Below are 23,904 nucleotides of genomic sequence, written 5' to 3'. Positions count from 1 at the left end.
ACCCATGGTCTAAACAACCCATGGGCTGCCAGGGATGAGCAGGAGAGAGAGGGTGTACTGCTTCCCACACACCCACCACTTCCACTTTTAATCAGTCAACCAATGGGTTAACTGCTGGGTTGTTTAGCCCCCAAATAATCCAGCTGTCTGGAGTCAGATGACATGCTCAACAACTTACAAAGGCACTGCTGGTTGCTTAACCACTGGGCTATCATGTTGTGCAAACCAGGTCACTGTCAGCAAGGTGGGGCAGCATGCTTGAGTACACTTCCACTCCGTATTTTACTTATTATACCTATACACCACTCTTCCTCTGAAGTGCTTGGAGTGGCTTAGGCATGGTTCCCAGGCTGTCTTTCATCCAGGCAGTTTGCAAGGCCAAACCTGCTAAGCCTAGGCAGTAAAACTGCCTCGTGTGCCTTCGGTTCACTTCTCTAAATCACTTTGTGTGTACAACATTATGGATGCCTGACTCTTGTCATCTCAATAAAGAAGTAAAAAGATAGTGTATGGGTGCTTCCAGATGGAGGGCTCCTAGTGCTAACAATCAAGAAGGGACTGTGCAGCAATTCCAGCTTTTTTTTTCTTGCTGGATTTTCCGCAGCAAGGAAAGAGATGGAAGAAGTGGTGGGAAAACATGGAAGGGCTCCTAGTGGAAAACTTTGCCATCGGGATTCCTGTAAAATTCCATGAATGAGGCAGGGAAATAGTGCCATAAAAGCCTCATCTGGAAGCACCCTAAATTCAGATCACTGAGCACATGTGTGTATGTCCCCATCACATGTGATATTGTATGTGTGCACACGCATGTGTGTAGAAGGTGTATGCGTAGGCCCACTGTTTCACCACACATTGACTATTTCTGGATTGTAAATGTTGTAAGCTGGCTACTTGGTGCAACAAGGGGTGATCTGTGTAAGGCTGCTGTCGCCACTCAGACAGCACATAGAGTTGAAGGCTTAGCTGTCCAGGTCATTTCTTATTACTCTGCCGTAGCATGCAGAGTAAAAATCCTTACTTGTTTAGAATTATTTCCCACCAAGCCAACAGCCTTCAAAATCTGACAGCTGCTCATGGTCATGAATAGTGCAATCTGCTTCTATTAGCTATTCTTATCTTCCAGACAAGGGATACTAGCATAAACAATCTGTTGGATTGCATAGCTTGAAGAAAAAGTAGGTATTGCCATATGGAAAAGCCACACTGCACTCCCTGAGAGGAAATGCAGTCATCTTTCACTGTCTAGCTATGGACAACCTGGACAAGACTGTGGATTTCCTTCCACTGGACAGATATAGGATTCCACCCACTTACCTTGACTATTCATTGCTGATATGAACAAAAGAGTACTCACTGGTAAATCAAAGTGTCTATATGTATTTAAGGAACAAGAATAAGGCAGCAATAGGCCAAGTTTTATTGTTTTGCCATCCTTCAATATGCCATGGCCAGATCAGGTTTTAACATCTCAGCTGCTTCTTTCTTTGTCATTGTAAGATAGATATTATTTTTCTACTAGGAAATTGAATTGAGTGATAGTTTTATTTGTTACATTCACTGCCCATTCCATCCTCCAATTGTCTATTGATTCAAATCCTTCCCCCATCTCACACCAAATAAGGTCTTCCTATGTGTCATGTCTTTAAAGCATTCCCATCTTCAGAATTGGCAATTCTCATAAGGGGCAATCTCCAAGAACCTATCTCGATATTAATGGAGGATAGGTTGGTATATGAATGGCTGCATGCCACGATAGCTGGAAAGTGAACTTCCTTGTTCACAGGCAATCTATCTTTATTTACCAAGTGCTGGAACAAAGGAGAGAGTCCTATCACTATCATGCCCTGCTTTTGAGCTTCCTGGAGGCATCAGGCTGGCCACTGTTGGAGACAGAATGATAGAGTGCTACAGCAAGGCAATGCTTCCCTTGTTGTAATCTACCTCTATCTTGTTTAGGCTGCAAACTTTTAGCGATTAACCAAGTAGATCAATCAATTAAAAATCTTTTAAACCAGCTAAAAAGGCATCCCTAATTATTTGGGCAATACATTTTTTAAGTTCATTATTTTTCAATATAAATACTCATAAAAAACTGTAGATAGAAAGCACCATCATAAAGAGGCATTCTCCCTTTATTTTCATAGAGGGAATGCCTCTTCTAAGATGGTGCCTGCTGCAACATGTAGATTTGTTCAGACAGTTAACAGCTGTGCCACGTTCCAGCTGTCCTTCCACTTGCAGGTTTGATGGTTGTCCTATCAGCCTGCCCTCGGGTCTCAGGATGTTGCCATTAAATGCCAGACTGGTTCATAATAAGATCTCCCTTATTCACAATTTTAATAGTGGATAAGGTAGCTGATCTGGCATGCATAACTGAGACCTGAGTGGGTGAGCAGGGCAGAGCTTGTCTTTCCCAACTGGGTTACTTGGTTCAGCATCTGGGTAGACAAGGGCCAGGGAAGGGTTGCTATGGTCTATACGAATTCCATCTCTCACTGCAGGCTCCCTGTCCATCTAACTATGGGAGTGTTTCCACCTTGTGTTGGGCCAGCAGAACAGATTGGGGATTCTGTTGGCAAACCACCCATCCCACTGCCCAACAGTCTCCCTACCTAAATTGACAGAGGTTGTCTTGGGTATGCTATTGAGGTCCCTCAGATTGCTGGTTCTAGGGGATGTCAGCATTCATGCTGTGGGGCAGCTGAGGATGTCATGGCCTTCATGACAGCCATGGGACTGCCCCATGACACCAACACATGTAGTAGGGTATACTAAAAATGACTTTTTTTTTCAGCTGGCTTTGGAGATGGTGTTTTGAAGGTGGGGGAATTTGAGCTGGTCCCTTTGTCATGGTCAGATACCTCCTGCTGAGGTTTAGACTTACAGCAACTTTTCCCCTCTGCAAGAGTGGGAGCACCAGATGGTCCGCCCCTGGATGGTTTCCACAGGGCTCTGGGAGTTTTTCTGGCTGATACAACTGGCTGTCCTGTCAAAACTCTGGTTGATCTGTGGAATGCAAAAATGACCTGGGCAACTGACATGATTGCTCCTGAGTTCCCTCTCGAGTGTACAGCTCATACAGCTCCATGGTATACCCAAGAGCTGAGAGTGATGAAACAAAACAGGAGATGGCTTGAATGCAGAGAAAAACTCCTAGTGGAACTTTACACCACCTCTGAACTCGGAGGTGACTGTCTATCCAATGCAGGGCAGGAGAAGCATGGAGAGGATCGTTCCCTCCACGCTTCTCCTTCCCTGCATTTGTGGCTAGACAGCCATTTCAGCTGTCTAGCCGTGGGAAGGCGGAGTAGGGGAGGAGGCTGCAGGATGACACATAGGATGTGTTGTACCGGCATTTCTGCCGTCCGTCCCAGAACGCCCTGTTTTGGCTGCTCCGTGCTCCTCTTCCGAGTGCGGAGCGTGGGGCTATTCTGCTCTGCCTGCAAAGCAGCGCGGAAGGGAAGGAAGGTCAGGTCTCCAGGAACCGACCTGTGTGGGCTCTGAGGTTGGTTCCCAGAAAAACACATATCCTATGGCTGTCTAGCTGCTGACTAGCGGCCATAGGATTGCTCCCTTAATTGATGAAGTGATGTCTTGCAATATCAGGGATCACTTCATAAGGACCTAAGAAGAGCCAAGCTGGATCAGACCAAGGGTCCATCTAGTCCAGCATTCTGTTCACACAGTGGCCAACCATCAACCAGGAACCCACAAGCAGTGCATGAGTGCAACAGTGCCCTCCCACCCATGTTCTCCAGCAACTGGTGTAAATAGGCTAACTGCCTCTGGTACTGGAGACAGTACATAGCCATCAAGACTAGTAGCCACCGATAGCCTTTTTCCTCCAGGAATTTGTCTAACCCCCTTTTAAAGCCATCCAAACTGGTGGCCATCACTGCTTCCTGTAGTAGTGAAATCCATAGTTTGCTTAGTTTAATAATGAACTCAGGTGGTGAATGCTGACATAAATGGAGCCAAATTGGGGCCACTGAGAAACAAGAGGGGGGACTAGCATGCTCAGGGAATCTCAAAGTTTGCAAAAGTACAAAAAAAATCTAAAGGAACCAAAGGGAGGAAAAACAAAGCTCAATGAAAACTCAGCATGAATCATGGTATCAGAACTCACCGTTCATTGCCATACCAGAAAAACTGATTAATGAGCTGCATTTGCTTAAAGGGCAGACTAAACCAGACAAATTTTAATTTTCACAGAAATTTATTTATTTTGCAACTCAAGCTGAAAACAGAATGCCTTCAGCTTCATATGGAGGGATCTCGAAGTACTGAATAAACTGGATGAGATTTATTGTGTGTGTATGTGTGTGTGTGTGTGTGCGCATATATATATATAGTGTAAGCAGTATATCTAATAACAATAAGAGTAAGTACTCAATGTACTTTGTCAGATCCTTCCTCCAAAGAACTTTTTCTGCAAAAAAGAAACAAATTATCAGTTGACTGTTCTAAGTTGTATGGTGTTTTTAATGGGTATTAGTTATTTGAAATAATATTTTAAAAGAAAAACAGCCTCACCTCCCCACCCAAGGAGGACTTAGCATGCTCGGCCACCGCAGAATTTTAAGTGACCCTTGGAAAACAGAAACAGGCAAGTCTGGAATGGCACCTGAACAGGGTCACTCCATTAGGAGCTGAGGACCCAGCGCAACAGGTTGTTGTAGGTTCACTTGTATAGTCCCCATTTACAAAATCATGCTTTTAAACGCTCCTTATCTTGGCTATTTTGATTTGGCAGCTACCACGGGGCTTTGCCCGCAGTCCTTAAAATAAACGCGTGTACCAAATTCCCACGGCCCCCGTGTATAAAAGCTGACCCCCCCCCCGAGTAAAACTGCCCTTGACTCGTTTTCCCCTAAAATGGCGGCTGCAGAAGACCACACTTCCCAGCAAACCGTGGGCAACAGTTAACGTCCGGCATACTACCCTTCGTAGCCCCTTCGGGCCACCGTGAGGCAAACCCAGGCCCGAGCAACCCCCCACACTACGGGCTAGAAAGGCCGCGCTTTCCTTCTCCGTCAGCGGGACAAAGCCGGGCCACCTCACAGTTTGCTGGAATCCATAGTGACGTGTTATCGCGCCACGACCGTTAATCCGAGGGGGCCCTTGCTGGCCTCAGAGGCTGCTGGGATTTGTAGTCCTGCGGGGAGGGCACTGTCTAGAGCAGTTTGACTCGAGCGTGAAAAAGCTCCACTGCGCCTGCGTGGCTGTGCTTCGGGTTAGCGGCGCCCGTGCGTGGCAGGAAGCGGAAGGGGGCCGAGAAGGGTCAATCAACTGACGTGTCTCTCGGAGAAAGGAGCTGGGATCGGAGCTGCTGGTTGATCCGTCCCTTTTCCGTGTCGAGAGCGGCCGAGATGGGGAGTGAGTATCCGTGAGCTGCGGGGTTGGCGCTTGGGCGGGCCGGCGGGCGGCGGGGGGGAGTCGGCCATTCCGTTAGCGTAGTCGCGAGGGAGGATGGGGAGCGCTTCTTCCAGCGGGGCGAGGCAGCTCAGCCAGGGAGGCTCGGCTGATACGGAGGGGAGGCGAGATGGCGGCTTGGGAAGGTGGCGGCCGGGGCGATACGTCTGGCTTGGACTCTGCAAGAAATTTGTTATTCAGTCGTTCAGCCGTGTCCGACTCTTCGTGACCCCATGGACCATAGCACGCCAGGCCTCCCTGTCCTGCGCTCTCTCCCGGAGCGTGCTCAAGTCCATATTCATTGCATCCGTGATGCTATCCAGCCATCTCATCCTCTGCCGGCCCCTTCTCCTTTCTGCAAGAGATAAGGTTCTCGGCTGAAGAACCTGTGCTAGGCGTGGAGTCTCCTTGACTGGAAGGGCCTTGACTTACGGGATCAGTAGTTGGGACGGTTCTGTGTCTTGCGTGGGGAACCCTCGAGTCCAGAAGTATTTAAGACTGAACATCCCTGTAAAACAGTAATAATAGTAGTAGTAGTTACGTGGCACATCTTGAGGGTTCACGTGCATTCCCTGGGATCCTCACAACAGCTTGGTAGGGCAATTCGGTATTGTCGTCATCCCCACTTTGCAGATGAGGGATATTTGCTGAGAGAATGGGCTGAGGTGAGACTCGGATCACTGCCTCTTTGGTCTCTGCTCTTAGACACTCCACTCTACTGTATGAGAAGACTCGGGTCAGCTTGGACATTGACAAGGTCCAATCTGGATTTTGGAAATACTTTATAAAGGCGCAAGTATAATTTTAAAAATGTATGACATTGGGAAGGAAACCCCTTATTTTCCAAATAGAGCTTACAATATATGGAAATAATTGTTCTACACTTGTGTGAAAATAGCATTCTCCTTACAGGCAGTTTCCTTCTGCGCTGCCTCCTGCTTCCCAATACAGACATATTTTTTCAAATATGTTGTCTACTATTTAAGGGTAAAGAGGCAATGATGATCCACAAAAAAAGCTGCACTCCCATGCTGTCTGTTAAGATTCTTTTAATATAACTATGCTTTTTAGTGGTGATGGCCAGTCTCTTGCCTTTGCAGAAGACATCACTGCTATCTGAAACGTGTTTCTATGTTTGGATCATTGCTGTGTTATTCCACCTGAAAATGTAATGGGGGTGGCCATTAGTTCTTGTCCTGGTAGTTTTTATTTGATCTGTAGAATTGGTTTTACTGTGATGTGGAATGTTAGCATCTTTAATTTTCTCAGCACAATAATGAATAATTTTTTACTTTCTGCTTTCACAGAAATAGCGCTAAAGGCTTTTCTCTTGCATTTTTACTGTCTTAGAATTTTTTAAAAAAATATCGGCTGCTACTTAGCATTTCCTTGTTAGCTAGTAGCTTCCTTTTTGATGCTCTTCCTAGTTCCACTTTTTTTTGTAGACAACACTAAACAAAACTTAGTAACATGCCTAGTAAAACACACACATTTCCTAATAGTAAGGTGGAATTGCTTGTATGATAAGCACTGCATGATCTGAAGGAGATGCTCTAATTTTAATGCTGGTGGAGCTTCACAGTAATGCTGACATAGGCAGTGTTCCTATCACGGTGCCCTTACAAAGTCATTCTTAGTGCTTGTAGGGAAGTGAAGGTTAATGCTTGTGATTCAGTTTTCTGAAAGAGAGCTGAGACAGTATGTTGCCTGATTGCCTTTGACTTTACAAATTGGTGGTATGGGTGCATACGTATTGGTTCTAGTAGAGATAGCCATTTGATTTGGAAGCAAGAGATTTGAACCTATAGCTGCCTCACTACATCTCAGTTTAATTAAAACTGGACTACTGGTGACCTGTTTGGCATTGCTGTCTGACTCTTGAAGGTGAAATAGAGTGGGAAATACGTCTTTCAGCCCTGGGTTTTAAATGGAGAATGAACATTGACTATGACTGATTTCCTCAAGATCACTGTAAAATTCAGTGGCTGGGAAAGATTTGAACCTACGTCTTCCATGGTCACACCTAAGACTCCCACTCTTAATGAATTTGCTGATACTCAATGAGCTTGTTGATTAACTTATTTCTATTCTTCTAAAAAACCCAACACTTTCTTCACAGTTAAATTCCTTGAAGTAATCAAGCCTTTCTGCGTTATCTTGCCTGAGATCCAAAAGCCAGAAAGGAAGGTATGCATCCTCTTCAATACTTACAGGAGTTAATGATCAGGGGAGGAATTATTTGTTTTATTTTTATCCTTTTTTCAGACAAATATTGTTGCCCAAAGTGACTTGCAACAATTTAAAAAAGAGAGACATAGACCTGGCCCTTAGGCTTAAAAAAGTTTTTTAAAAAATGGAACACAAAAGGAAAGCATAGTGGAAGGCAAAAGTAGAAGACGGCGATCAGTTTGACAATGCCAGATTGAACTAATACGTTAACAGGCATTTATATCCAGTTGGGACCAGGGTGATTATCCTTTGTGGTGGTCTTGCATGGAACAGAGCTGCTGCAACTGACACAGTAGTCTTTGTTCCGATGGTGGGGGCCATAATGTGCTTACCGCCACTGCTGCAGGGTGACTGACAGTTGGAGCTGAGTGCTGTTTCTGGCAGAGAGGGCAGTGGAGAAGCAAGCTGTCTGCAGCTGTTCCTTCTCTGGTTGATGGATTGGGCCAGGCTGGTCTTCCCATTGCCATTGTATTCCTCCTAGGAGGTGGGGGTGCAGCCTCCTAATGGCCCTTGGTCCCCTGGACGATGGTAGAAAATAGAGAAATATATGTTAGATACAGCTGCCTCCACTTGACTTTCAGGGATCCCCCGCTCTCCCTCACACCAGCCTCACCACAGCCCACCTCATTTGGGAGGGTCCCGTCACCCCCAGTGTAGCATTGGGGGGGGGGCCCTCTGGGGGACATCACGGGAAGGAGTGGGCGGGGAAATTAGCTCCCTGGAGCTTTCTTCCACCAGCATGATATTGGCAATCACCCATGGTAAATTAACCCTTTCTTCTAACCTAGACACTGTGGTAACAATTATTTCTGTAATTTCACCCTCTGCTTTAGATCCAATTTAAAGAAAAGGTGCTATGGACAGCTATCACTCTCTTCATCTTTTTGGTTTGCTGCCAGGTATGTTCATAATAGCACATCAAGCCTTCCTTTTCAAACCAAAGCTGGGAAGCGAAGCTTCTGTTAATTTTACTTGTCTTCTCTTGAAAATTCAGATTCCCCTGTTTGGTATTATGTCATCAGACTCAGCAGATCCTTTCTACTGGATGAGAGTAATTCTGGCTTCAAACAGAGGTATGAATGTTTTCCTTAGCAAATGGTTCGAATCTGCTGCAAGGTTTCATGCTTGAATATGGTGTACAAAACTGGGTCGTATCCCTAACCTAAGATAAGCACTTTGATGTCCCATGACTTCAGTGGGAGAATTATGCAACTGCCTAGCCTTCTCATTGAAATTATTGGGTTTGAACCTAATAATTGGGTGTATAATTTTGGCTGAATGGTGCCCTGGATATTGATATTGAAATTGAGAAATAGGCTTTTGGAGGTTGCCCATGACCACGATGCTACTGTAATATAAAAATGAGAAGATGGTAACACTCTTGGAGATGTATTATCTTGGTAATTCAAGTTATTGAATTACCTTACAATAATTCTGTAAAGTAGGTCAGCATTATTGCCTTATTGCTGATTGGGGCAGAGACATTGATTAACTTAAGGTTAACAAAGGAGTTCATGGCTGAGGCAAGACCTGAATTGGGGACTTCCTGACACATGTTGTTGGCCACTACACAATACACATGTTTCTCCTGCCCTGTGATACATGTATTCCTTTGAAGCTTTTTTCATTGCTCTTCAGCCAAAAAAGGCTCCCAGCGTGGCTTACAAAAGTCAGCAATAAAATAAGACAGTCGCTGCCCTTGGGGCTACAATTTAAAAAGACAATATAGAAAGAAAAGGGAGTGGGGTGGGGTGGAAGCAGATGTGGCTACTAGATCTGGGGGTTGGACTCGATGGTCTTATAGGCTCCCTTCCAACCTTACTATTCTATGATTCTGTGATCTTATAACAACCAGCTAGAGTACATACAGTTTAAGGAAGGGAGGAACCAAGGACTGCTGGTCTCTCAGCAGAGCTATTGGAGTAGGCTTCCGTCCTTCCCTCACCTGCCTGAGAGGCCTGATGGAATGAAAGCTGCCAGGTGACAGCTGAGGGAGGAAGGCACCTTATGGAGCTGGCATTTCTACAGAGCAGTGTGACTGAAATATGCACAGGTAGAAAGTTCATAAGATGACAGATCACAATGTTTCATGTCAATGAGCTAGGTCTGAATGTCGTTTAAAGCAAGCTTGTGCTTATGCCATGTCTATTTTAAATGGGTTTTTTTCCTCTTGCTCCTCTTAGCGTTCTCTTTAACCTCTCACTCCCAGTATTCTATTTTTGTTCTATTTTTATTCCATTATAAGCTTCTAAAAATAGAATAGGTGAAATATGTATTTCAGGGGTTCAAAGTACTTCAGGGGCATTCTCAGTAATACCTGACATGAAATGGTATCAGCCTGTTTGCAGGCTAGTTGTAATCAGCACTGTTTCTCTGCATTTAAAACGTTGCATCAATTTACTGTGCTGTTAAATAAGCTGGAAAGTACTACTACTGAAGAATGAGGCAGTGAGGCTTAACTTTCCACACAGCCTTTAGCTTGCATTGCTAGAGGAGCCTCCAGTAATGTGACTATGATATGAAGCTACAGAAGAGTGATGTGTCATTTGGGAAACTGCAAGGGATGGAATTTCAGCTGCACATCTGACTACTTTTTCCTCCTTCAGATTGAGAGGGCCAAAGTTGTGCATTATCTGTGAAATGATGAGTTGGGAGTGGTTATCAGTAAAGCTGTTTTCCCCGTTTCTCTCTGCTTGTCTGGTGTTGTTCTGATTTTCACTTCCAACAGGAACACTGATGGAGCTGGGCATTTCTCCAATTGTCACCTCGGGTCTCATCATGCAGTTGCTGGCTGGTGCCAAAATTATTGAAGTTGGGGATACACCAAAAGACAGAGCTCTCTTCAATGGGGCACAGAAATGTAAGTAGCAGGAGCCCTTAAAGAATTTGCATTCAAGGTTGGCTAATATCTTATGCAGATACTGACAATGGACAATATGAATTGCATCCTCTCAGGAAACTTGGGGTTAATTAGGTTAATTCAGTCTTTTTTTCCCCCGTGTGATTTCATTTCCCAGTGTTTGGCATGATTATCACCATTGGGCAATCTATCGTTTATGTAATGACTGGGATGTATGGAGATCCATCAGAGATGGGAGCAGGAATCTGCCTGCTTATCACCATTCAGGTAACTTGTTTATATTGCACTATACATTGATTCTAGGGGGTTTATAGTAATCTAAACTGGACAGATAAAAGGAAGTACTTCTTCACAGAGCGCATAGTTAAACTATGGAATTCGCCATCATAGGATGTAGTGATGGTCACCCATTTGGATGGCTTTAAAAGGGGGTTGGACAAATTCCTGGAGGAAAAGGCTATCAGTGGCTACTAGTCTTGATGGCTATGTGCTACCTCCAGTACTAGAGGCAGTGAGCCTCCGTGCACCAGTTGCTGGGGAACATGGGTGGGAGGGCACTGTTGCGCTCATGTCCTGCTTGTGGGTTCCTGGTCAACAGCTGGCTGGCCACTGTGAACAGAATGCTGGACTAGATGGACCCTTGGTCTGATGCAGCAGGGCTCTTCTTATGTTCTTAAACTGCAGAAGAGCTTGTTATAGACAGTTGCATTTTAAAAGATTTAAAGCCAGAGTTCTTTTGCAAAACACAAACTATTTGCTCCTCTACCTATCTCTGCAAGAATTTAATCAAACCTGGAATGCTTTTGCTAGCCATCCCAATACTTTATTATTAGCCAGAGTACGATCATATCTCTGAATGGCCTGTAGTGCCTAGCTTACTAGATGCCTCATAAATAGTATGGATATATTTAAGAAGGTTAGCTTGTAATAGCTGTTGATCATTATAGCTAGGAATGGAATCTCTCAGAGTTACTAGATGCTAGGTACAAACACCATCCTGCCCTACTTCAAAGTGGTTCTTGGGCTATGTGGCTGTCCCATGTTAGCAGAGGAGAACCTTCGGACAGGATGAATGTTTAGTCTGACACAATATAGGAATCGCCATGCTATATTCTTCAGAGAAGCAGTGGGAACATTCTGTATGATGGTATAGGTTGTTGCAGTATTTACTTTAAAATGTCTATCTCATCAATGCTTTTAAGCATTGGATTCACTCTAAATAGTCTAGATTTCTATGTCATAGGAATTTAGGAAGCTGCCTTATACTGAGTCAGACCATTGGTCTATCTAGCCCAGTATTGTCGATGCTGACTGGCAGCGGCTGTCCAGGATTTCAGGCAGGAGTTTTTCCAGCCCTAATTGGAGATGGCAGGGATCGAACCTGGGTCCTTGAGCATGAAAAGCAGGTGCTCTGCCACTGAGCTCCTTCCTCTGACCATAGCTCAGGGTTACGCTGCTCTTTTACATCTAGGCCACCAAAACAGTATTGTGTGAGCAGAGCTGGTGTAGCTCAGTTGACTGTGGTTGACCAGAACTAGGAGACAGGGATTCAGATATCTGCTCAGCTTTTGGTTTATTGTTGACATTGGGAAGCTGATTGCAAGCTTCGTTCCCCTTCTGTAAAGTGGGACTGACCTTGGCTTAACACACACAATAAACATTGTAATGCAAATACCTATTTTATTTATTTAAATTTCTATCCTGTGCTTTCAGCAGCTCTCAGACAACTAATGAACAATTACAACCAATACCATTTATCAATAAAATAATGTGCAGTACTACATAAAACACAATCAATAACTTGATAGTGCTGTGGATTTACAATGTCTTATAAGGTAAAAAAAAGATTTTTTAAAAATCTATAAGAGCACAATCATATGGGGATAGGCGGCCACCTCCGAACTTGGAGGCGACCACCTATTCAATGCAGGGCAGGAGAAGCATGGAGGGGATCATTCCCTCCACACTTCTTCTGTCCTGCATTTGCGCCTAGACAGCTGATTTTGGCTGTCTAGCTGCGGGAAGATGGAGTGGCGGAGGAGACTGCCAGACGACACATAGGATGTGTCATACTGGCATTTCCGCCCGCCCCGGAATGCCCCATTTTGGTTCAGAGCATGGGGCAGGCAGCGTGGAAGGGGGCGAAAATCGGTTCTCCAGGAACCGACCTCAGAGCGCAGGCTCCGAGATCGGTACCCAGAAAACCAGATATCCTATGGCCGTCTAGCCACTGGCTAGCAGCCATGGGATTGCTCCCTAAGTGGTTTTCTCAGGTGGAAAAAAAACTTTAGAGGCTGCTAACTTTTAAAAGGCCTAGGAAAGGCTGGTTTATGTAATGTTCATTTTACTTCAGATAGAAGGAACAAATCTCACAGAAGTGGGTACATATACTTTCCGTAATATCTACTTGAAACAAAAATAAGTTTCAAGTATTTTCAAGAATTACTAAAATTCAAGCCAACACTTGCCTGAGAGAACATAAAACATCTCACTAAAAGGGCTGCCCTGGTATGAGCTGTCAAGTGTGCTGCGGAAGCAAGCAATTATAGAAATCACTGGCCTCCATTTCACAGTGCTTTTACTAAATGATTTGATACTGTTCCTTGTAGTGATAATGCTTCTAATGAATAGTTCTCATTTGTTCTTGCAGCTTTTTGTTGCTGGCTTGATAGTTCTTCTCTTGGATGAACTTCTGCAAAAGGGATATGGTCTTGGTTCTGGCATTTCCCTCTTCATTGCCACTAACATCTGTGAGACTATTGTATGGAAGGCTTTCAGCCCAACCACAGTGAACACAGGCCGAGGTAACATCATCCATGTGTATTCTTTGTCCCTTTTAATAGCAAACTCATTGTCAGTCCCTTTTAATAGCAAACTCATTGCCCCTGTGCAGATAGGACTGGGATTAAAACAAGGCCACCGAAAAACAAGAGGGAGGTATCTGCATGCTTGAGGGAAGTATAAACAATGTACACACAGCCCACCAAAAAGATCCCACAATGGAAGACAGTGGGGAGGGGGGGTGAGAGAACTGTTTTGTTTGAGCCCTTAACAACTTAGCACAGGGGTAGGCCACCTGGTACCCTCCAGATGTTTTGGATTACAACACCTTTGAGTCCCATTTAGCATGGCCAGTGGTCACGGATTCTATGTGTTGTCCAAAGCATCTGGAGGGCACCAGGTCGCCTACTTCTGGCTTGCAGTATCTTGGAGGAGGGCATGGCTGGTTGGAACCCTGAACAGATGTGTTCACGTGAGGATATATATTTTGATGCATGTCTCATTTGTTTCGCATATTACGCAAGAGTTGGCTGACCAGGGAAACTTCACTAATATTTCTCTCACTTGCATGTTTTGTTAGCATTGTGGAAGTTGCAATAAACCCAGAGACCTGTAATCAAAAGCTTGCCTTCCTCATGCAAGATTAAGTATTAAGAAACTACTTTGTTGTAAACCCAAGTTTTAGATTGGTTCCTTCTATGAAAATGCCAATTTCATCTCACATTTTATAGTGATGTTTAAGTAATGTATTACTAGAAAGAAAGTTTAAATTGGCTCATGAGAAGATAAGAAACTGTAGTTCAGAAATGAGCTATATATAGTGCAGATGTGGGTGTTATACATTCCTGTGCACATCTCTGCGTGTAAGGCAGCTCCATTCAGGTCTCTGCGACTTCAGTGTGTCACAGTGCTAATCTGCTCTTCATTGGCTACTCCAGATTTAGAAACATCCATGTAGTATATCCTCTAAATGTCAGTATGAGAGCTGGTTCACAAAGGCAGTTTCTCTTGCACATGTGCAGATGTGGCTAGTGCTTGATTATGCACATGTTTTGTAGGGGGATTGTTAGCAACCTGCAGCACAGCAGCGCCTGTAGATCACAGGGGCTGTGAAAATGGCTTCTGCAATCATGGAAACTGTTGCTGGCTATATCTGTGTACAGCCTGGTTTATGCTAACATTGTATGGGTAGAGGATACTGCCCACATCAGCTGGCCTTGAATCTCATTTTTGAAATGGTAATCTCTTATTGCTTACCTCAGTGGAAGCAATTGGGGTATGAGAGACTTGTCTTGCAGGAGCATTTATACGTGATCAATATTAAAACGCAAATGAATAGAATGAAGTGACGCTTCAAATTACTAACAACTCACCATCTTTTTAACACTTGGCCACTTAAGGCATGGAGTTTGAAGGAGCCATCATTGCCCTGTTCCATCTGCTGGCTACCCGCACAGATAAAGTCAGAGCTCTTAGGGAAGCCTTCTACCGTCAGAACCTCCCCAATCTTATGAACCTGATTGCCACCATATTTGTCTTTGCTGTTGTCATTTACTTCCAGGTAAGTAGAATTATGGAATAGTGTTCAAAACTAGGCAATATAAGAATTAATTATAAATATACTTACACCAGGAAGTGGTGGCCTGTTTGCTTTGCTCATTTCTGTTGTGGTGGTAAAATGTTTGTTAGTACTTCACCAAATATAAAGTGTAGGTGTTTCTTACAATGGGTGTAAGATAAAAATAAATAAATTAAAGTGTCTGTTAGGATCAACTCAGGTTCTTCTATTTTGAATTTGTGTTGATACTTCATAAAATCATTACCCACAAAACAGATCCCCCCTTCTCCTGCTGCACCTTGCACCCCCCTCCTCCTTACCTGCTCCGGAGGGTTGGGGGACCTTCTGGAGCCGATTTGGGGGAGCACGGGGTGCAGGGGAAGGAGAGGAATTAGACATTCGTATCTGCAAACAAGTCTGCTGTTGCTCCTTACCTTTATTTTTATCTGAGGCCTTGCTTCACCTTACTTTTCAACCCTTGTTTCTCATTATAACTTTGCCCATGACTTCCTATCTTTCAGTTCTGTCACCCTCGGCCCACAGCAGGTCTCCTGCTCCCTTTACTCTGCCCATTCTCCCTTGCTCCCCCCATGCCCTCCCGGAATACACAATCCAGACTAGCTACCGCAGTGACATAAACTTCCATTATACCTACCTACCCATCTTAGACATGGATTGGTGCCACCTGTCTCTCTTCCTTCAAATCTCTCCTCAAAACCCACCTTCTTCTGTGTGGCCTTTGACTTATCATTGTAATCATTCCCAACCGTAACCAAACTGTAAGCATTGTAATGGCATTTGCCCACATTCCCTTCCCATTTTCTCTACTATTTGTCCTTAGATTGCAAGTTCCTTGGGAGATATGTATCATCCACATTAATAGCACAGTATAAATAAGGGCTAAGCCCACCAGGGTAATGTGAAATGCATGGGCCTGCAAGTGTATTCAATTTGCCTTCATGTATTTTTAGGCTATCTTACACTATGTGTGCTAAAGAGTACATTACTTCTAAACAGCATTCTGAGTCAGTTTTGTTGAAGGTGTGTGTTTTTGGATTCGCTTAAGCAGCTGCTAGTAGGGATTGTCTGTGTTTCTAATCAGCTCTCATTTCTGTTATCTACAGGGTTTCAGAGTGGACCTCCCTATAAAATCTGCCCGCTACCGTGGCCAGTACAATACTTACCCAATCAAACTATTCTACACCTCCAATATTCCCATCATTCTTCAGTCTGCACTGGTGTCCAACTTATATGTGATCTCACAGATGCTCTCTGCTCGTTTCAGTGGCAACTTGTTGGTTAGCCTGCTGGGTACTTGGTCTGTAAGTATTTACTTGTGATATGCTCTGTCTCAGATCTCACTACTCTGAAGATAAATCTGCTTAGTTCTTATAGCAAAGGTGCATATGAGCAGCCTGAGTAAATGTCATTGAATTCAGTGGGACTTACTTCTGAGTAGATATGTATGGGATTGTGTTGTGTGAACAACATGTGATGTTTGTCTTAGGAGCCATGTGGCCTTTCATATTAAACATGTGCCTTGCTGGATTTTTGCCTCCTTGTCAGCTCCTATATGTTCTTACAGTAGCCATAATGAATTTTCTTAACAATGGGCTCATGCATGAAGAAATCTCTACAGTGTAACAAAAGATTATGGCCGCCCTACATAAATACTATAGGCATAAGGGAAATTAATGTGGCCTTTAGCAGTTGCATAATACACATACACTTACGAAAGCTAAATCCATTATCTGAAAACTGACCACTTCCATTGCAGGATACTTCAACTGGAGGTCCTGCCCGTTCATACCCTGTGGGTGGGCTTTGTTATTACCTGTCACCTCCTGAGTCTTTTACTTCAGTATTGGAAGACCCTGTCCATGCAGTTGTTTACATCGTGTTTATGTTGGGCTCCTGTGCTTTCTTCTCTAAAACCTGGATTGAGGTCTCTGGCTCTTCTGCGAAAGATGTAAGTAGATAACATGGATCCTCCAGTTCTGGATGCTTCATTCCTCTCTTTTTTAGAAACTATTAACATTTCCCCTGCTTTGTCACTTAGCAGAAGGCACAGTTCTGTGCCTAGCGTACTGTTGGCAGGCATGAAAAAAAAGGATTTATGGAAGGATCAAATTTTGCTAGGAAGATAGGATGCTGCTTTATATCAGACTGTTCTTCCATTTAGGTCAGTATTGTTTATACTGACTGCCAGAGGTGCTCCGGCAGTTTTTGATCCAGTTCGCACAATCAAAACAGCCCATCGTAGCTTATTTAAGCCAGGGTGGGCATTGGCATGTGTGGGTGGGATTTGAATATTCAGCATCTGGCCGTGGCTTGTTGCGTCATGCAAACCTGGGTGGCAGAGGTTGTGTGAGGGTTAAACAGTCCTCATGTAATCCATGGTTTGTTGTTGCATAGCCCTTGCTGCCCAGGTTCGCATGACATGACAAGCTGTGGCCAGCTGAATATTCAAAATGGCTGCCAGCATACACCACAGCCCACTGTGGCTTAAATAAACCATGGTGGGCTGTTTAATCATGTGAACTGCCCTTTGTCTGGTATACTTGGGAATGCCTGGAATTGAAACCTGGACTTTGTGCATGTGATCTGACTCCAGCAAGCTATTGTTAATTTCAAAACATAATACTTCCAGTAATGCTCAGTGTAGTTTCCATCCTGAACTAAGAAAAATATATTTGTCAGGATTATATTATTGACACAAGTTCATGGCTTTTACCTCTTTTATCAGAGAAAATGGGTTTTGCCTACAAAAGTTTATGCTACAATAAATTAGTCTCTAAGATGTCCTAGGACACTTTATGTTTGAACTTGTGAGTGTTTATAGTTCACTTTTTCCTACAAATTGTCTAAGACGTTACCTGAAGAGTTACTATGCTTTCCATGGGAAGCATGTAGAAACATGCCTCACATCAACTTACATCTTTTCATTTTGCTTTTCAGAAATATTCGTAATACGGCTACCTCAAAAGCCTTGTCATGCCTTTTTCATAATTCTTAAATGAGCATTGAGATTTCTTGCTTATTCACAGGAAATGGGTTTTATCAATTGACCTCAAGGAAGACTAAAACTTTTTTACTCCCTTACTTTGGCCGATTCAGGTTGCTAAACAACTGAAAGAGCAACAGATGGTTATGAGGGGTCATAGAGAAACCTCCATGGTTCATGAACTCAACAGGTGAGTTACAAATGTGCACAGATTCATTATGGTCTATACTGCTACTCAGGGTTATGGGTTGGATCCAGGATCTGTGCCAGGGATGAAGGTACCTCTATTCAATTGCCAGAGATTCTCTTCCTTCTCCCTACATCACAGCTTATTCCATTCAGGGTGCCTTTGGGGGGGGGGGGGGCTGGAGGGGCTGCCGTGGGAGGAGGGAGTAGAAAAACCTGCTTCAGCCATCTCAGTTGCAGACATCTAAATATAGATCCAACCCTAGGTTTATCCCACAGGAGCAGAACTGGAAGAACACTGTTTTTGGTAAGCTCAATGCTCTTGCGGTGTTCAAGGTTTTGCACACCAATGAGATTCTAGTTTTTTTGAGAATAGCCATGACATTCTTGAGAATTTCTGCTTTATTTTTAGAGATAATGTTTTAGCTGTCATGGTTTGCTGAAATGAAGAAAAAAAAAAGGCAAATGTGGTATTCGGTAATGATCTTGAGGCAGCCAGGACTGACCTTCATGGTTTCCTGGCTGCTTCATTATGTGACACAATAGTCCAAAATACATGAGCCACTGTTGATATTTGAACTGCCCATGTTTTTAGCCACTTGCTTCCTTAAGATACACGTGCATGGTGATTGTGGAAAGGGTTGTTCCCCATTTGCACCTAAAACACAAGTTACTCTATGTATGTACATACCTCAGATAGGGTGCATGAGTCTGGAGCATCGTACCACACCCAAGCAGCCCTTAATGTGATCATTAGGTAGGACTTAAATGCACTGGAGAAGGAAATGGCAACCCACTCCAGTATTCTTGCCAAGAAAACCCCATGGAACGTATCACAAGGCTAAAAGAGATGACGCCGGAAGATGAGCCCCTCAGGTCGGAAGGTGTCCAATATGCTACTGGGGAAGAGCAGAGGGTATTTCCAAGTAGCGCCAGAAAGAGTGAAGCGGCTGGGCCAAACCCGAAAGGACACTCAGCTGTGGATGTGTCTGGTAGTGAAAAGAAAGTCCGATGCTGTAAAGAACAATATTGTTTAGGAACCTGGAATGTCAGATCAATGAATCAAGGTAAGCTGAAGGTGGTCAAACATGAGATGGCAAGATTGAACATCGACATCTTGGGAATCAGCGAACTCAAATGGACAGGCATGGGCGAATTTAATTCAGGTGACCATCATATCTACTATTGTGGGCAAGAATCCCTTAGAAGAAATGGAGTAGCACTCATAGTCAACAAAAGGGTGGGAAAAGCAGTACTGGGGTACAATCTTAAAAATGATAGAATGATCTCAGTACGAATCCAAGGCAAACCATTCAACATCACAGTAATTCAAGTCTATGCCCCAACCACTGAGGCTGAAGAAGCTGAGGTTGATCGGTTCTATGAAGACCTACAACACCTTCTAGAACTAACACCAAAAAAAGATGTCCTCTTCATCATAGGGGATTGGAATGCTAAAGTAGGAAGTCAAGAAATCACCGGGATAACAGGCAGGCATGGCCTTGGTGTACAAAATGAAGCAGGACAAAAGCTAATAGAGTTTTGCCAAGAGAACATGCTGATCATAGCAAACACTCTTTTCCAACAGCACAAGAGGCGACTCTACACATGGACGTCACCAGATGGTCAATATCGAAATCAGATTGATTATGTCCTTTGCAGCCAAAGATGGAGAAGCTCTATAGAGTCAGTAAAAACAAGACCTGGAGCTGACTGTGGCTCAGATCATGAGCTGCTTCTTGCAAAATTTCGGCTTAAATTGAAGAACGTCGGGAAAACCACTAAACCATTCAGGTATGACCTAAATCATATCCCTGATGAATATACAGTGGAGGTGAGGAATAGATTTCAGGGATTAGACCTGATAGACAGAGTGCCTGAGGAACTATGGACGGAGGTCCGTAACATTGTTCAGGAGGCAGCAACTCAATCCGTCCCAAAGAAAAAGAAATGCAAGAAAGCCAAGTGGCTGTCTGATGAGGCTTTACAAGTAGCTGAGGAAAGAAGGGAAGCGAAAAGCAAGGGAGAAAGGGGAAGATATACCCAACTGAATGCAGAGTTCCAGAGAATAGCAAGGAGAGACAAGAAGGCCTTCTTAAATGAACAATGCAAAGAAATCGAGGAAAACAACAGAATGGGGAAGACTAGAGATCTCTTCAAGAAAATTGGAGATCTCAAGGGAACGTTTTGTGCAAAGACGGGCATGATAAAGGACAAAGAAGGCAGGGACCTAACAGAAGCAGATGAGATTAAGAAGAGGTGGCAAGAATACACAGAAGAACTATACAGGAAAGATCTGAATGTCCCTGATAGCCATGATAGTGCGGTCACTGAACTTGAGCCGGACATCCTTGAGAGTGAAGTCAAGTGGGCCTTAGGAAGCATTAGTAACAACAAAGCTAGCGGAGATGACAGTATTCCAGCCGAGCTATTTAAAATCCTCAAAGATGATGCTGTTAAAGTGCTGCATTCAATATGCCAACAAATCTGGAACACTCAACAGTGGCCACAAGACTGGAAAAGGTCAGTTTACATTCCAATTCCAAAGAAGGGCAACGCCAAAGTGTGTTCAAACTACCGCACAATTGCGCTAATTTCACATGCCAGCAAGGTGATGCTCAAAATCCTACAAGCTAGGCTTCAGCAGTATGTGAACCGAGAAGTACCGGAAGTACAAGCTGGGTGTCGAAGAGGCAGAGGAACTAGAGATCAAATCGCCAACATTCGCTGGATCATGGAGAAAGCAAGAGAATTCCAGAAAAACCTCTATTTCTGCTTCATTGACTACGCTAAAGCCTTTGATTGTGTGGATCACAACAAACTGTGGCAAATTCTTAAAGTGATGGGAGTACCAGACCACCTTACCTGTCTCCTGAGAAACCTGTACGAGGGTCAAGAAGCAACAGTCAGAACCAGACATGGAACAACCGATTGGTTCAAAATTGGGAAAGGAGTACGACAAGGCTGCATATTGTCACCCTGCTTATTTAACTTATATGCAGAGTACATCATGAGAAATGCCGGGTTGGATGAATCAGAGGTCGGAATTAAGATTGCTGGGAGAATTATCAACAACCTCCGATATGCAGACGATACCACCCTAATGGCAGAAAGCGAAGAGGATCTCAAGAGCCTCTTGTTGAGGGTGAAAGAGGAGAGTGCAAAAGCTGGTTTGAAACTCAACATTAAAAAAACGAAGATCATGGCATCTGGCCCCATCACTTCCTGGCATATAGAAGGGGAAGAAATGGAAGCAGTGACAGATTTTACTTTCTTGGGTTCCAAGATCACCGCAGACGGTGACTGTAGCCATGAAATTAAAAGACGCTTGCTCCTTGGGAGGAAAGCTATGGCCAACCTAGACAGCATAGTAAGAAGCAGAGACATCACCTTGCCGACAAAGGTCCGTCTAATCAAAGCTATGGTTTTCCCAGTAGTAATGTATGGCTGTGAGAGCTGGACTATAAGGAAGGCTGAGCGCCGAAGAATTGATGCTTTCGAACTGTGGTGCTGGAGAAGACTCTTACGAGTGCCCTGGACTGCAAGGAGGTCAAATCAGTCCATCCTAAAGGAAATCAACCCTGAGTGCTCATTGGAAGGACAGATACTGAAGCTGAAGCTCCAATATTTTGGCCACCTAATGCGAAGAGAAAACTCCCTGGAAAAGACCCTGATGCTGGGAAAGACTGAAGGCAAAAGGAGAAGGGGACGGCAGAGGATGAGATGGCTAGATAGCATCACGGATGCAATGAATATGAACTTGAGCACGCTCCGGGAGAGAGCGCAGGACAGGAAGGCCTGGCGTGCTATGGTCCATGGGGTCACGAAGAGTCGGACACGACTGAACAACAACAACAACAAATGCACAGGTAACTTTCTCTGGATCCTCCCACTGTGTCTTAACTACGTAAATCTTGAATACAGACATTTTTTCCACTGCCTTGGGCTGTAGTTCCAATACATATGTTTCGTGATAGCTGTGCCTGCAGATGATGCTCCTTTAAACACTTGGGTCTAACTTAAGTTTCTTTCCTTCTGTCTCTCGTCAGATACATTCCTACAGCAGCTGCATTTGGTGGTCTCTGCATCGGTGCCCTTTCTGTTCTGGCTGATTTCCTCGGGGCAATTGGATCAGGCACTGGAATCTTGTTGGCCGTCACCATCATATACCAGTACTTTGAAATCTTTGTAAAGGAGCAGAGTGAAGTTGGCAGCATGGGAGCACTTCTCTTCTAAATACATTGTCCCATGGACCCTAGGGGAGGGTGAAGAGTGTTCTAGGATTTACAAAATCAGGTGAAAAAGTTAACAGCAACACAGTAACATGGGCACATTGCATTAATAGGAACACTTATTTTAATGTTTTCCAAAGCACATTCCTTTGGTTCAGACTCTGTTGGTATTCAGTTGACGTTTTATAAACTGCTGGAAAATGTGCAAAAAAATTTCCTTTTTAGAAAATAAGTCTTTTGTTCTTAATTATTGTTCAGAGCAACTCTCTTAAATCCAGTTTAGGCTGATGGCTTTTGCCATCCCCCAGCCCCACCCTGGAAATCCAATCCTTGGATTGCTGAAACTTTTCTAGTTTCAGTATGTAAGTGGGATGGAAATTTATTTGTTGCAATATATTGTCTGTGTCTTTGGTAGTGAGAGATCTCTTTTCTACCACCCATTTCTTATCTATCCATCCTTTGTTGTAAGCACCTGTCTTCACCCTTCCTCCAGAGTACCACAAATTTGAGACTGCCAGATGTCTAGTCAGGTACTCTGGGTCATGTGCTTAAGTGTGGACTGTTGGCATCTGACTGTTGCCTCACTTCTGCAGGGGATGATGATATGCTCTGTCTGTCCATAAAAATCTCAGGTCAGGCTACTTCACAGGAAGTAATAATCCTGCCTCAGAACTGTACGTTGAACAAACACACACCTTATACAAAGCAGTGCCATACAGGAAGCCTGAAATTTCCTAGATAGTTGTCTGTATTCTTTTTATAACCTGAGAAGAACTGTGCAATGCAGTATTCCTTCTGGAGGTTAGCATACTCTCAACAAGTTATTACCTGCTGTCATGTTAAAATAAATTCTAACCTAGCAGGGAGGAGTGCTACACTCACCCAATTACTTGCTTGTTGAAGAGTATACAGAAGTTGCTTCTGGTCAAACTTGCACTTTTTTTTCTACCAGTTCAGGAACAGTGACTACAAATCATGCACATTGTTTGCATAGAAATAACTTCCCCATCTCCTCCTAAGGAACACTTCATGTGTTCTTGCAGCCTGACCGGGTGCACTGCTGGCACTTCTCTGGAGGCCCGATGGCTCATGTGTTCAGGACAACTCCTACCAACCAGGAGAAGTAGCCATAAAGTATTTAAGGATTTTTGCCCTCCCTGCTTTAAAGTTCTTTGAAGACTCAACTTCTATTAGGATATATCAATGGTTGTAAGTTATCTGTCTGTATTATATAGGTCCAAATAAAAAAACACCTTGGTATAAAAGGAAGCCTGCAAGTAAATGTTCCCTTTGTCAAAATGGCATTGGATTGGGTCCCCACCCTTGACAGGATAGTACCAGAATATTTTCTTCTACTATAGAGTGGTATTTGCCAGCCTGCTTTTCTTACTGGCTTGTCAAATGCAAAGGTTTCTACCTTGTCAAAGGCTGAAATAATGGCAGAGCTACCCCTGAGGAAAGCCGGCATCCAGAGCTCAGCACCTCAGCCATGCAGTTCAGCCAGTGTCGCACATGGGGCAGAATAGTCTTGCACCAGGAAAACAGAAAAGCTAATGGCATGGAAGAGACTAGTCAAAATAGTCTGCAGGAAGATTGTCAAAAACAGCATATGCAAAGCAGAAGTGGGTTGAGTTTTTGGATG

The 23,904-nt window shown here is 43.9% G+C and overlaps 1 protein-coding gene across 2 annotated transcripts; it reads left to right on the top strand.

The window, feature by feature from the left end:
* Positions 1-5,283: 5,283 nt before the first annotated feature.
* On the top strand, positions 5,284-23,531 carry SEC61A1 (SEC61 translocon subunit alpha 1). Of its 2 annotated transcripts, XM_084840169.1 has the most exons (13): positions 5,284-5,376; positions 6,118-6,224; positions 7,532-7,599; positions 8,475-8,540; positions 8,636-8,714; positions 10,370-10,501; positions 10,659-10,768; positions 13,152-13,305; positions 14,683-14,843; positions 15,965-16,162; positions 16,618-16,809; positions 17,958-18,034; positions 22,080-23,531. In XM_084840169.1, exons 5-13 carry the CDS (start codon positions 8,654-8,656, stop codon positions 22,264-22,266), a joined length of 1,272 nt encoding a protein of 423 aa, XP_084696295.1. In that variant the 5' UTR covers positions 5,284-5,376; positions 6,118-6,224; positions 7,532-7,599; positions 8,475-8,540; positions 8,636-8,653; the 3' UTR covers positions 22,267-23,531. The 2 variants fall into 2 exon arrangements, with proteins under 2 accessions (XP_084696295.1, XP_084696294.1); XM_084840168.1 differs by lacking the exon at positions 6,118-6,224.
* Positions 23,532-23,904: the final 373 nt, after the last annotated feature.

Source organism: Heloderma suspectum, chromosome 2, assembly GCF_057233095.1.
Source record: "Heloderma suspectum isolate Gila_16-S chromosome 2, 16-S_ref, whole genome shotgun sequence".
In the NCBI taxonomy this organism is placed as follows: domain Eukaryota; kingdom Metazoa; phylum Chordata; class Lepidosauria; order Squamata; family Helodermatidae; genus Heloderma; species Heloderma suspectum.
The sequence above is the reverse complement of the archived record's forward strand: the minus strand, read 5'-3'. Positions and strand labels throughout refer to the sequence as shown.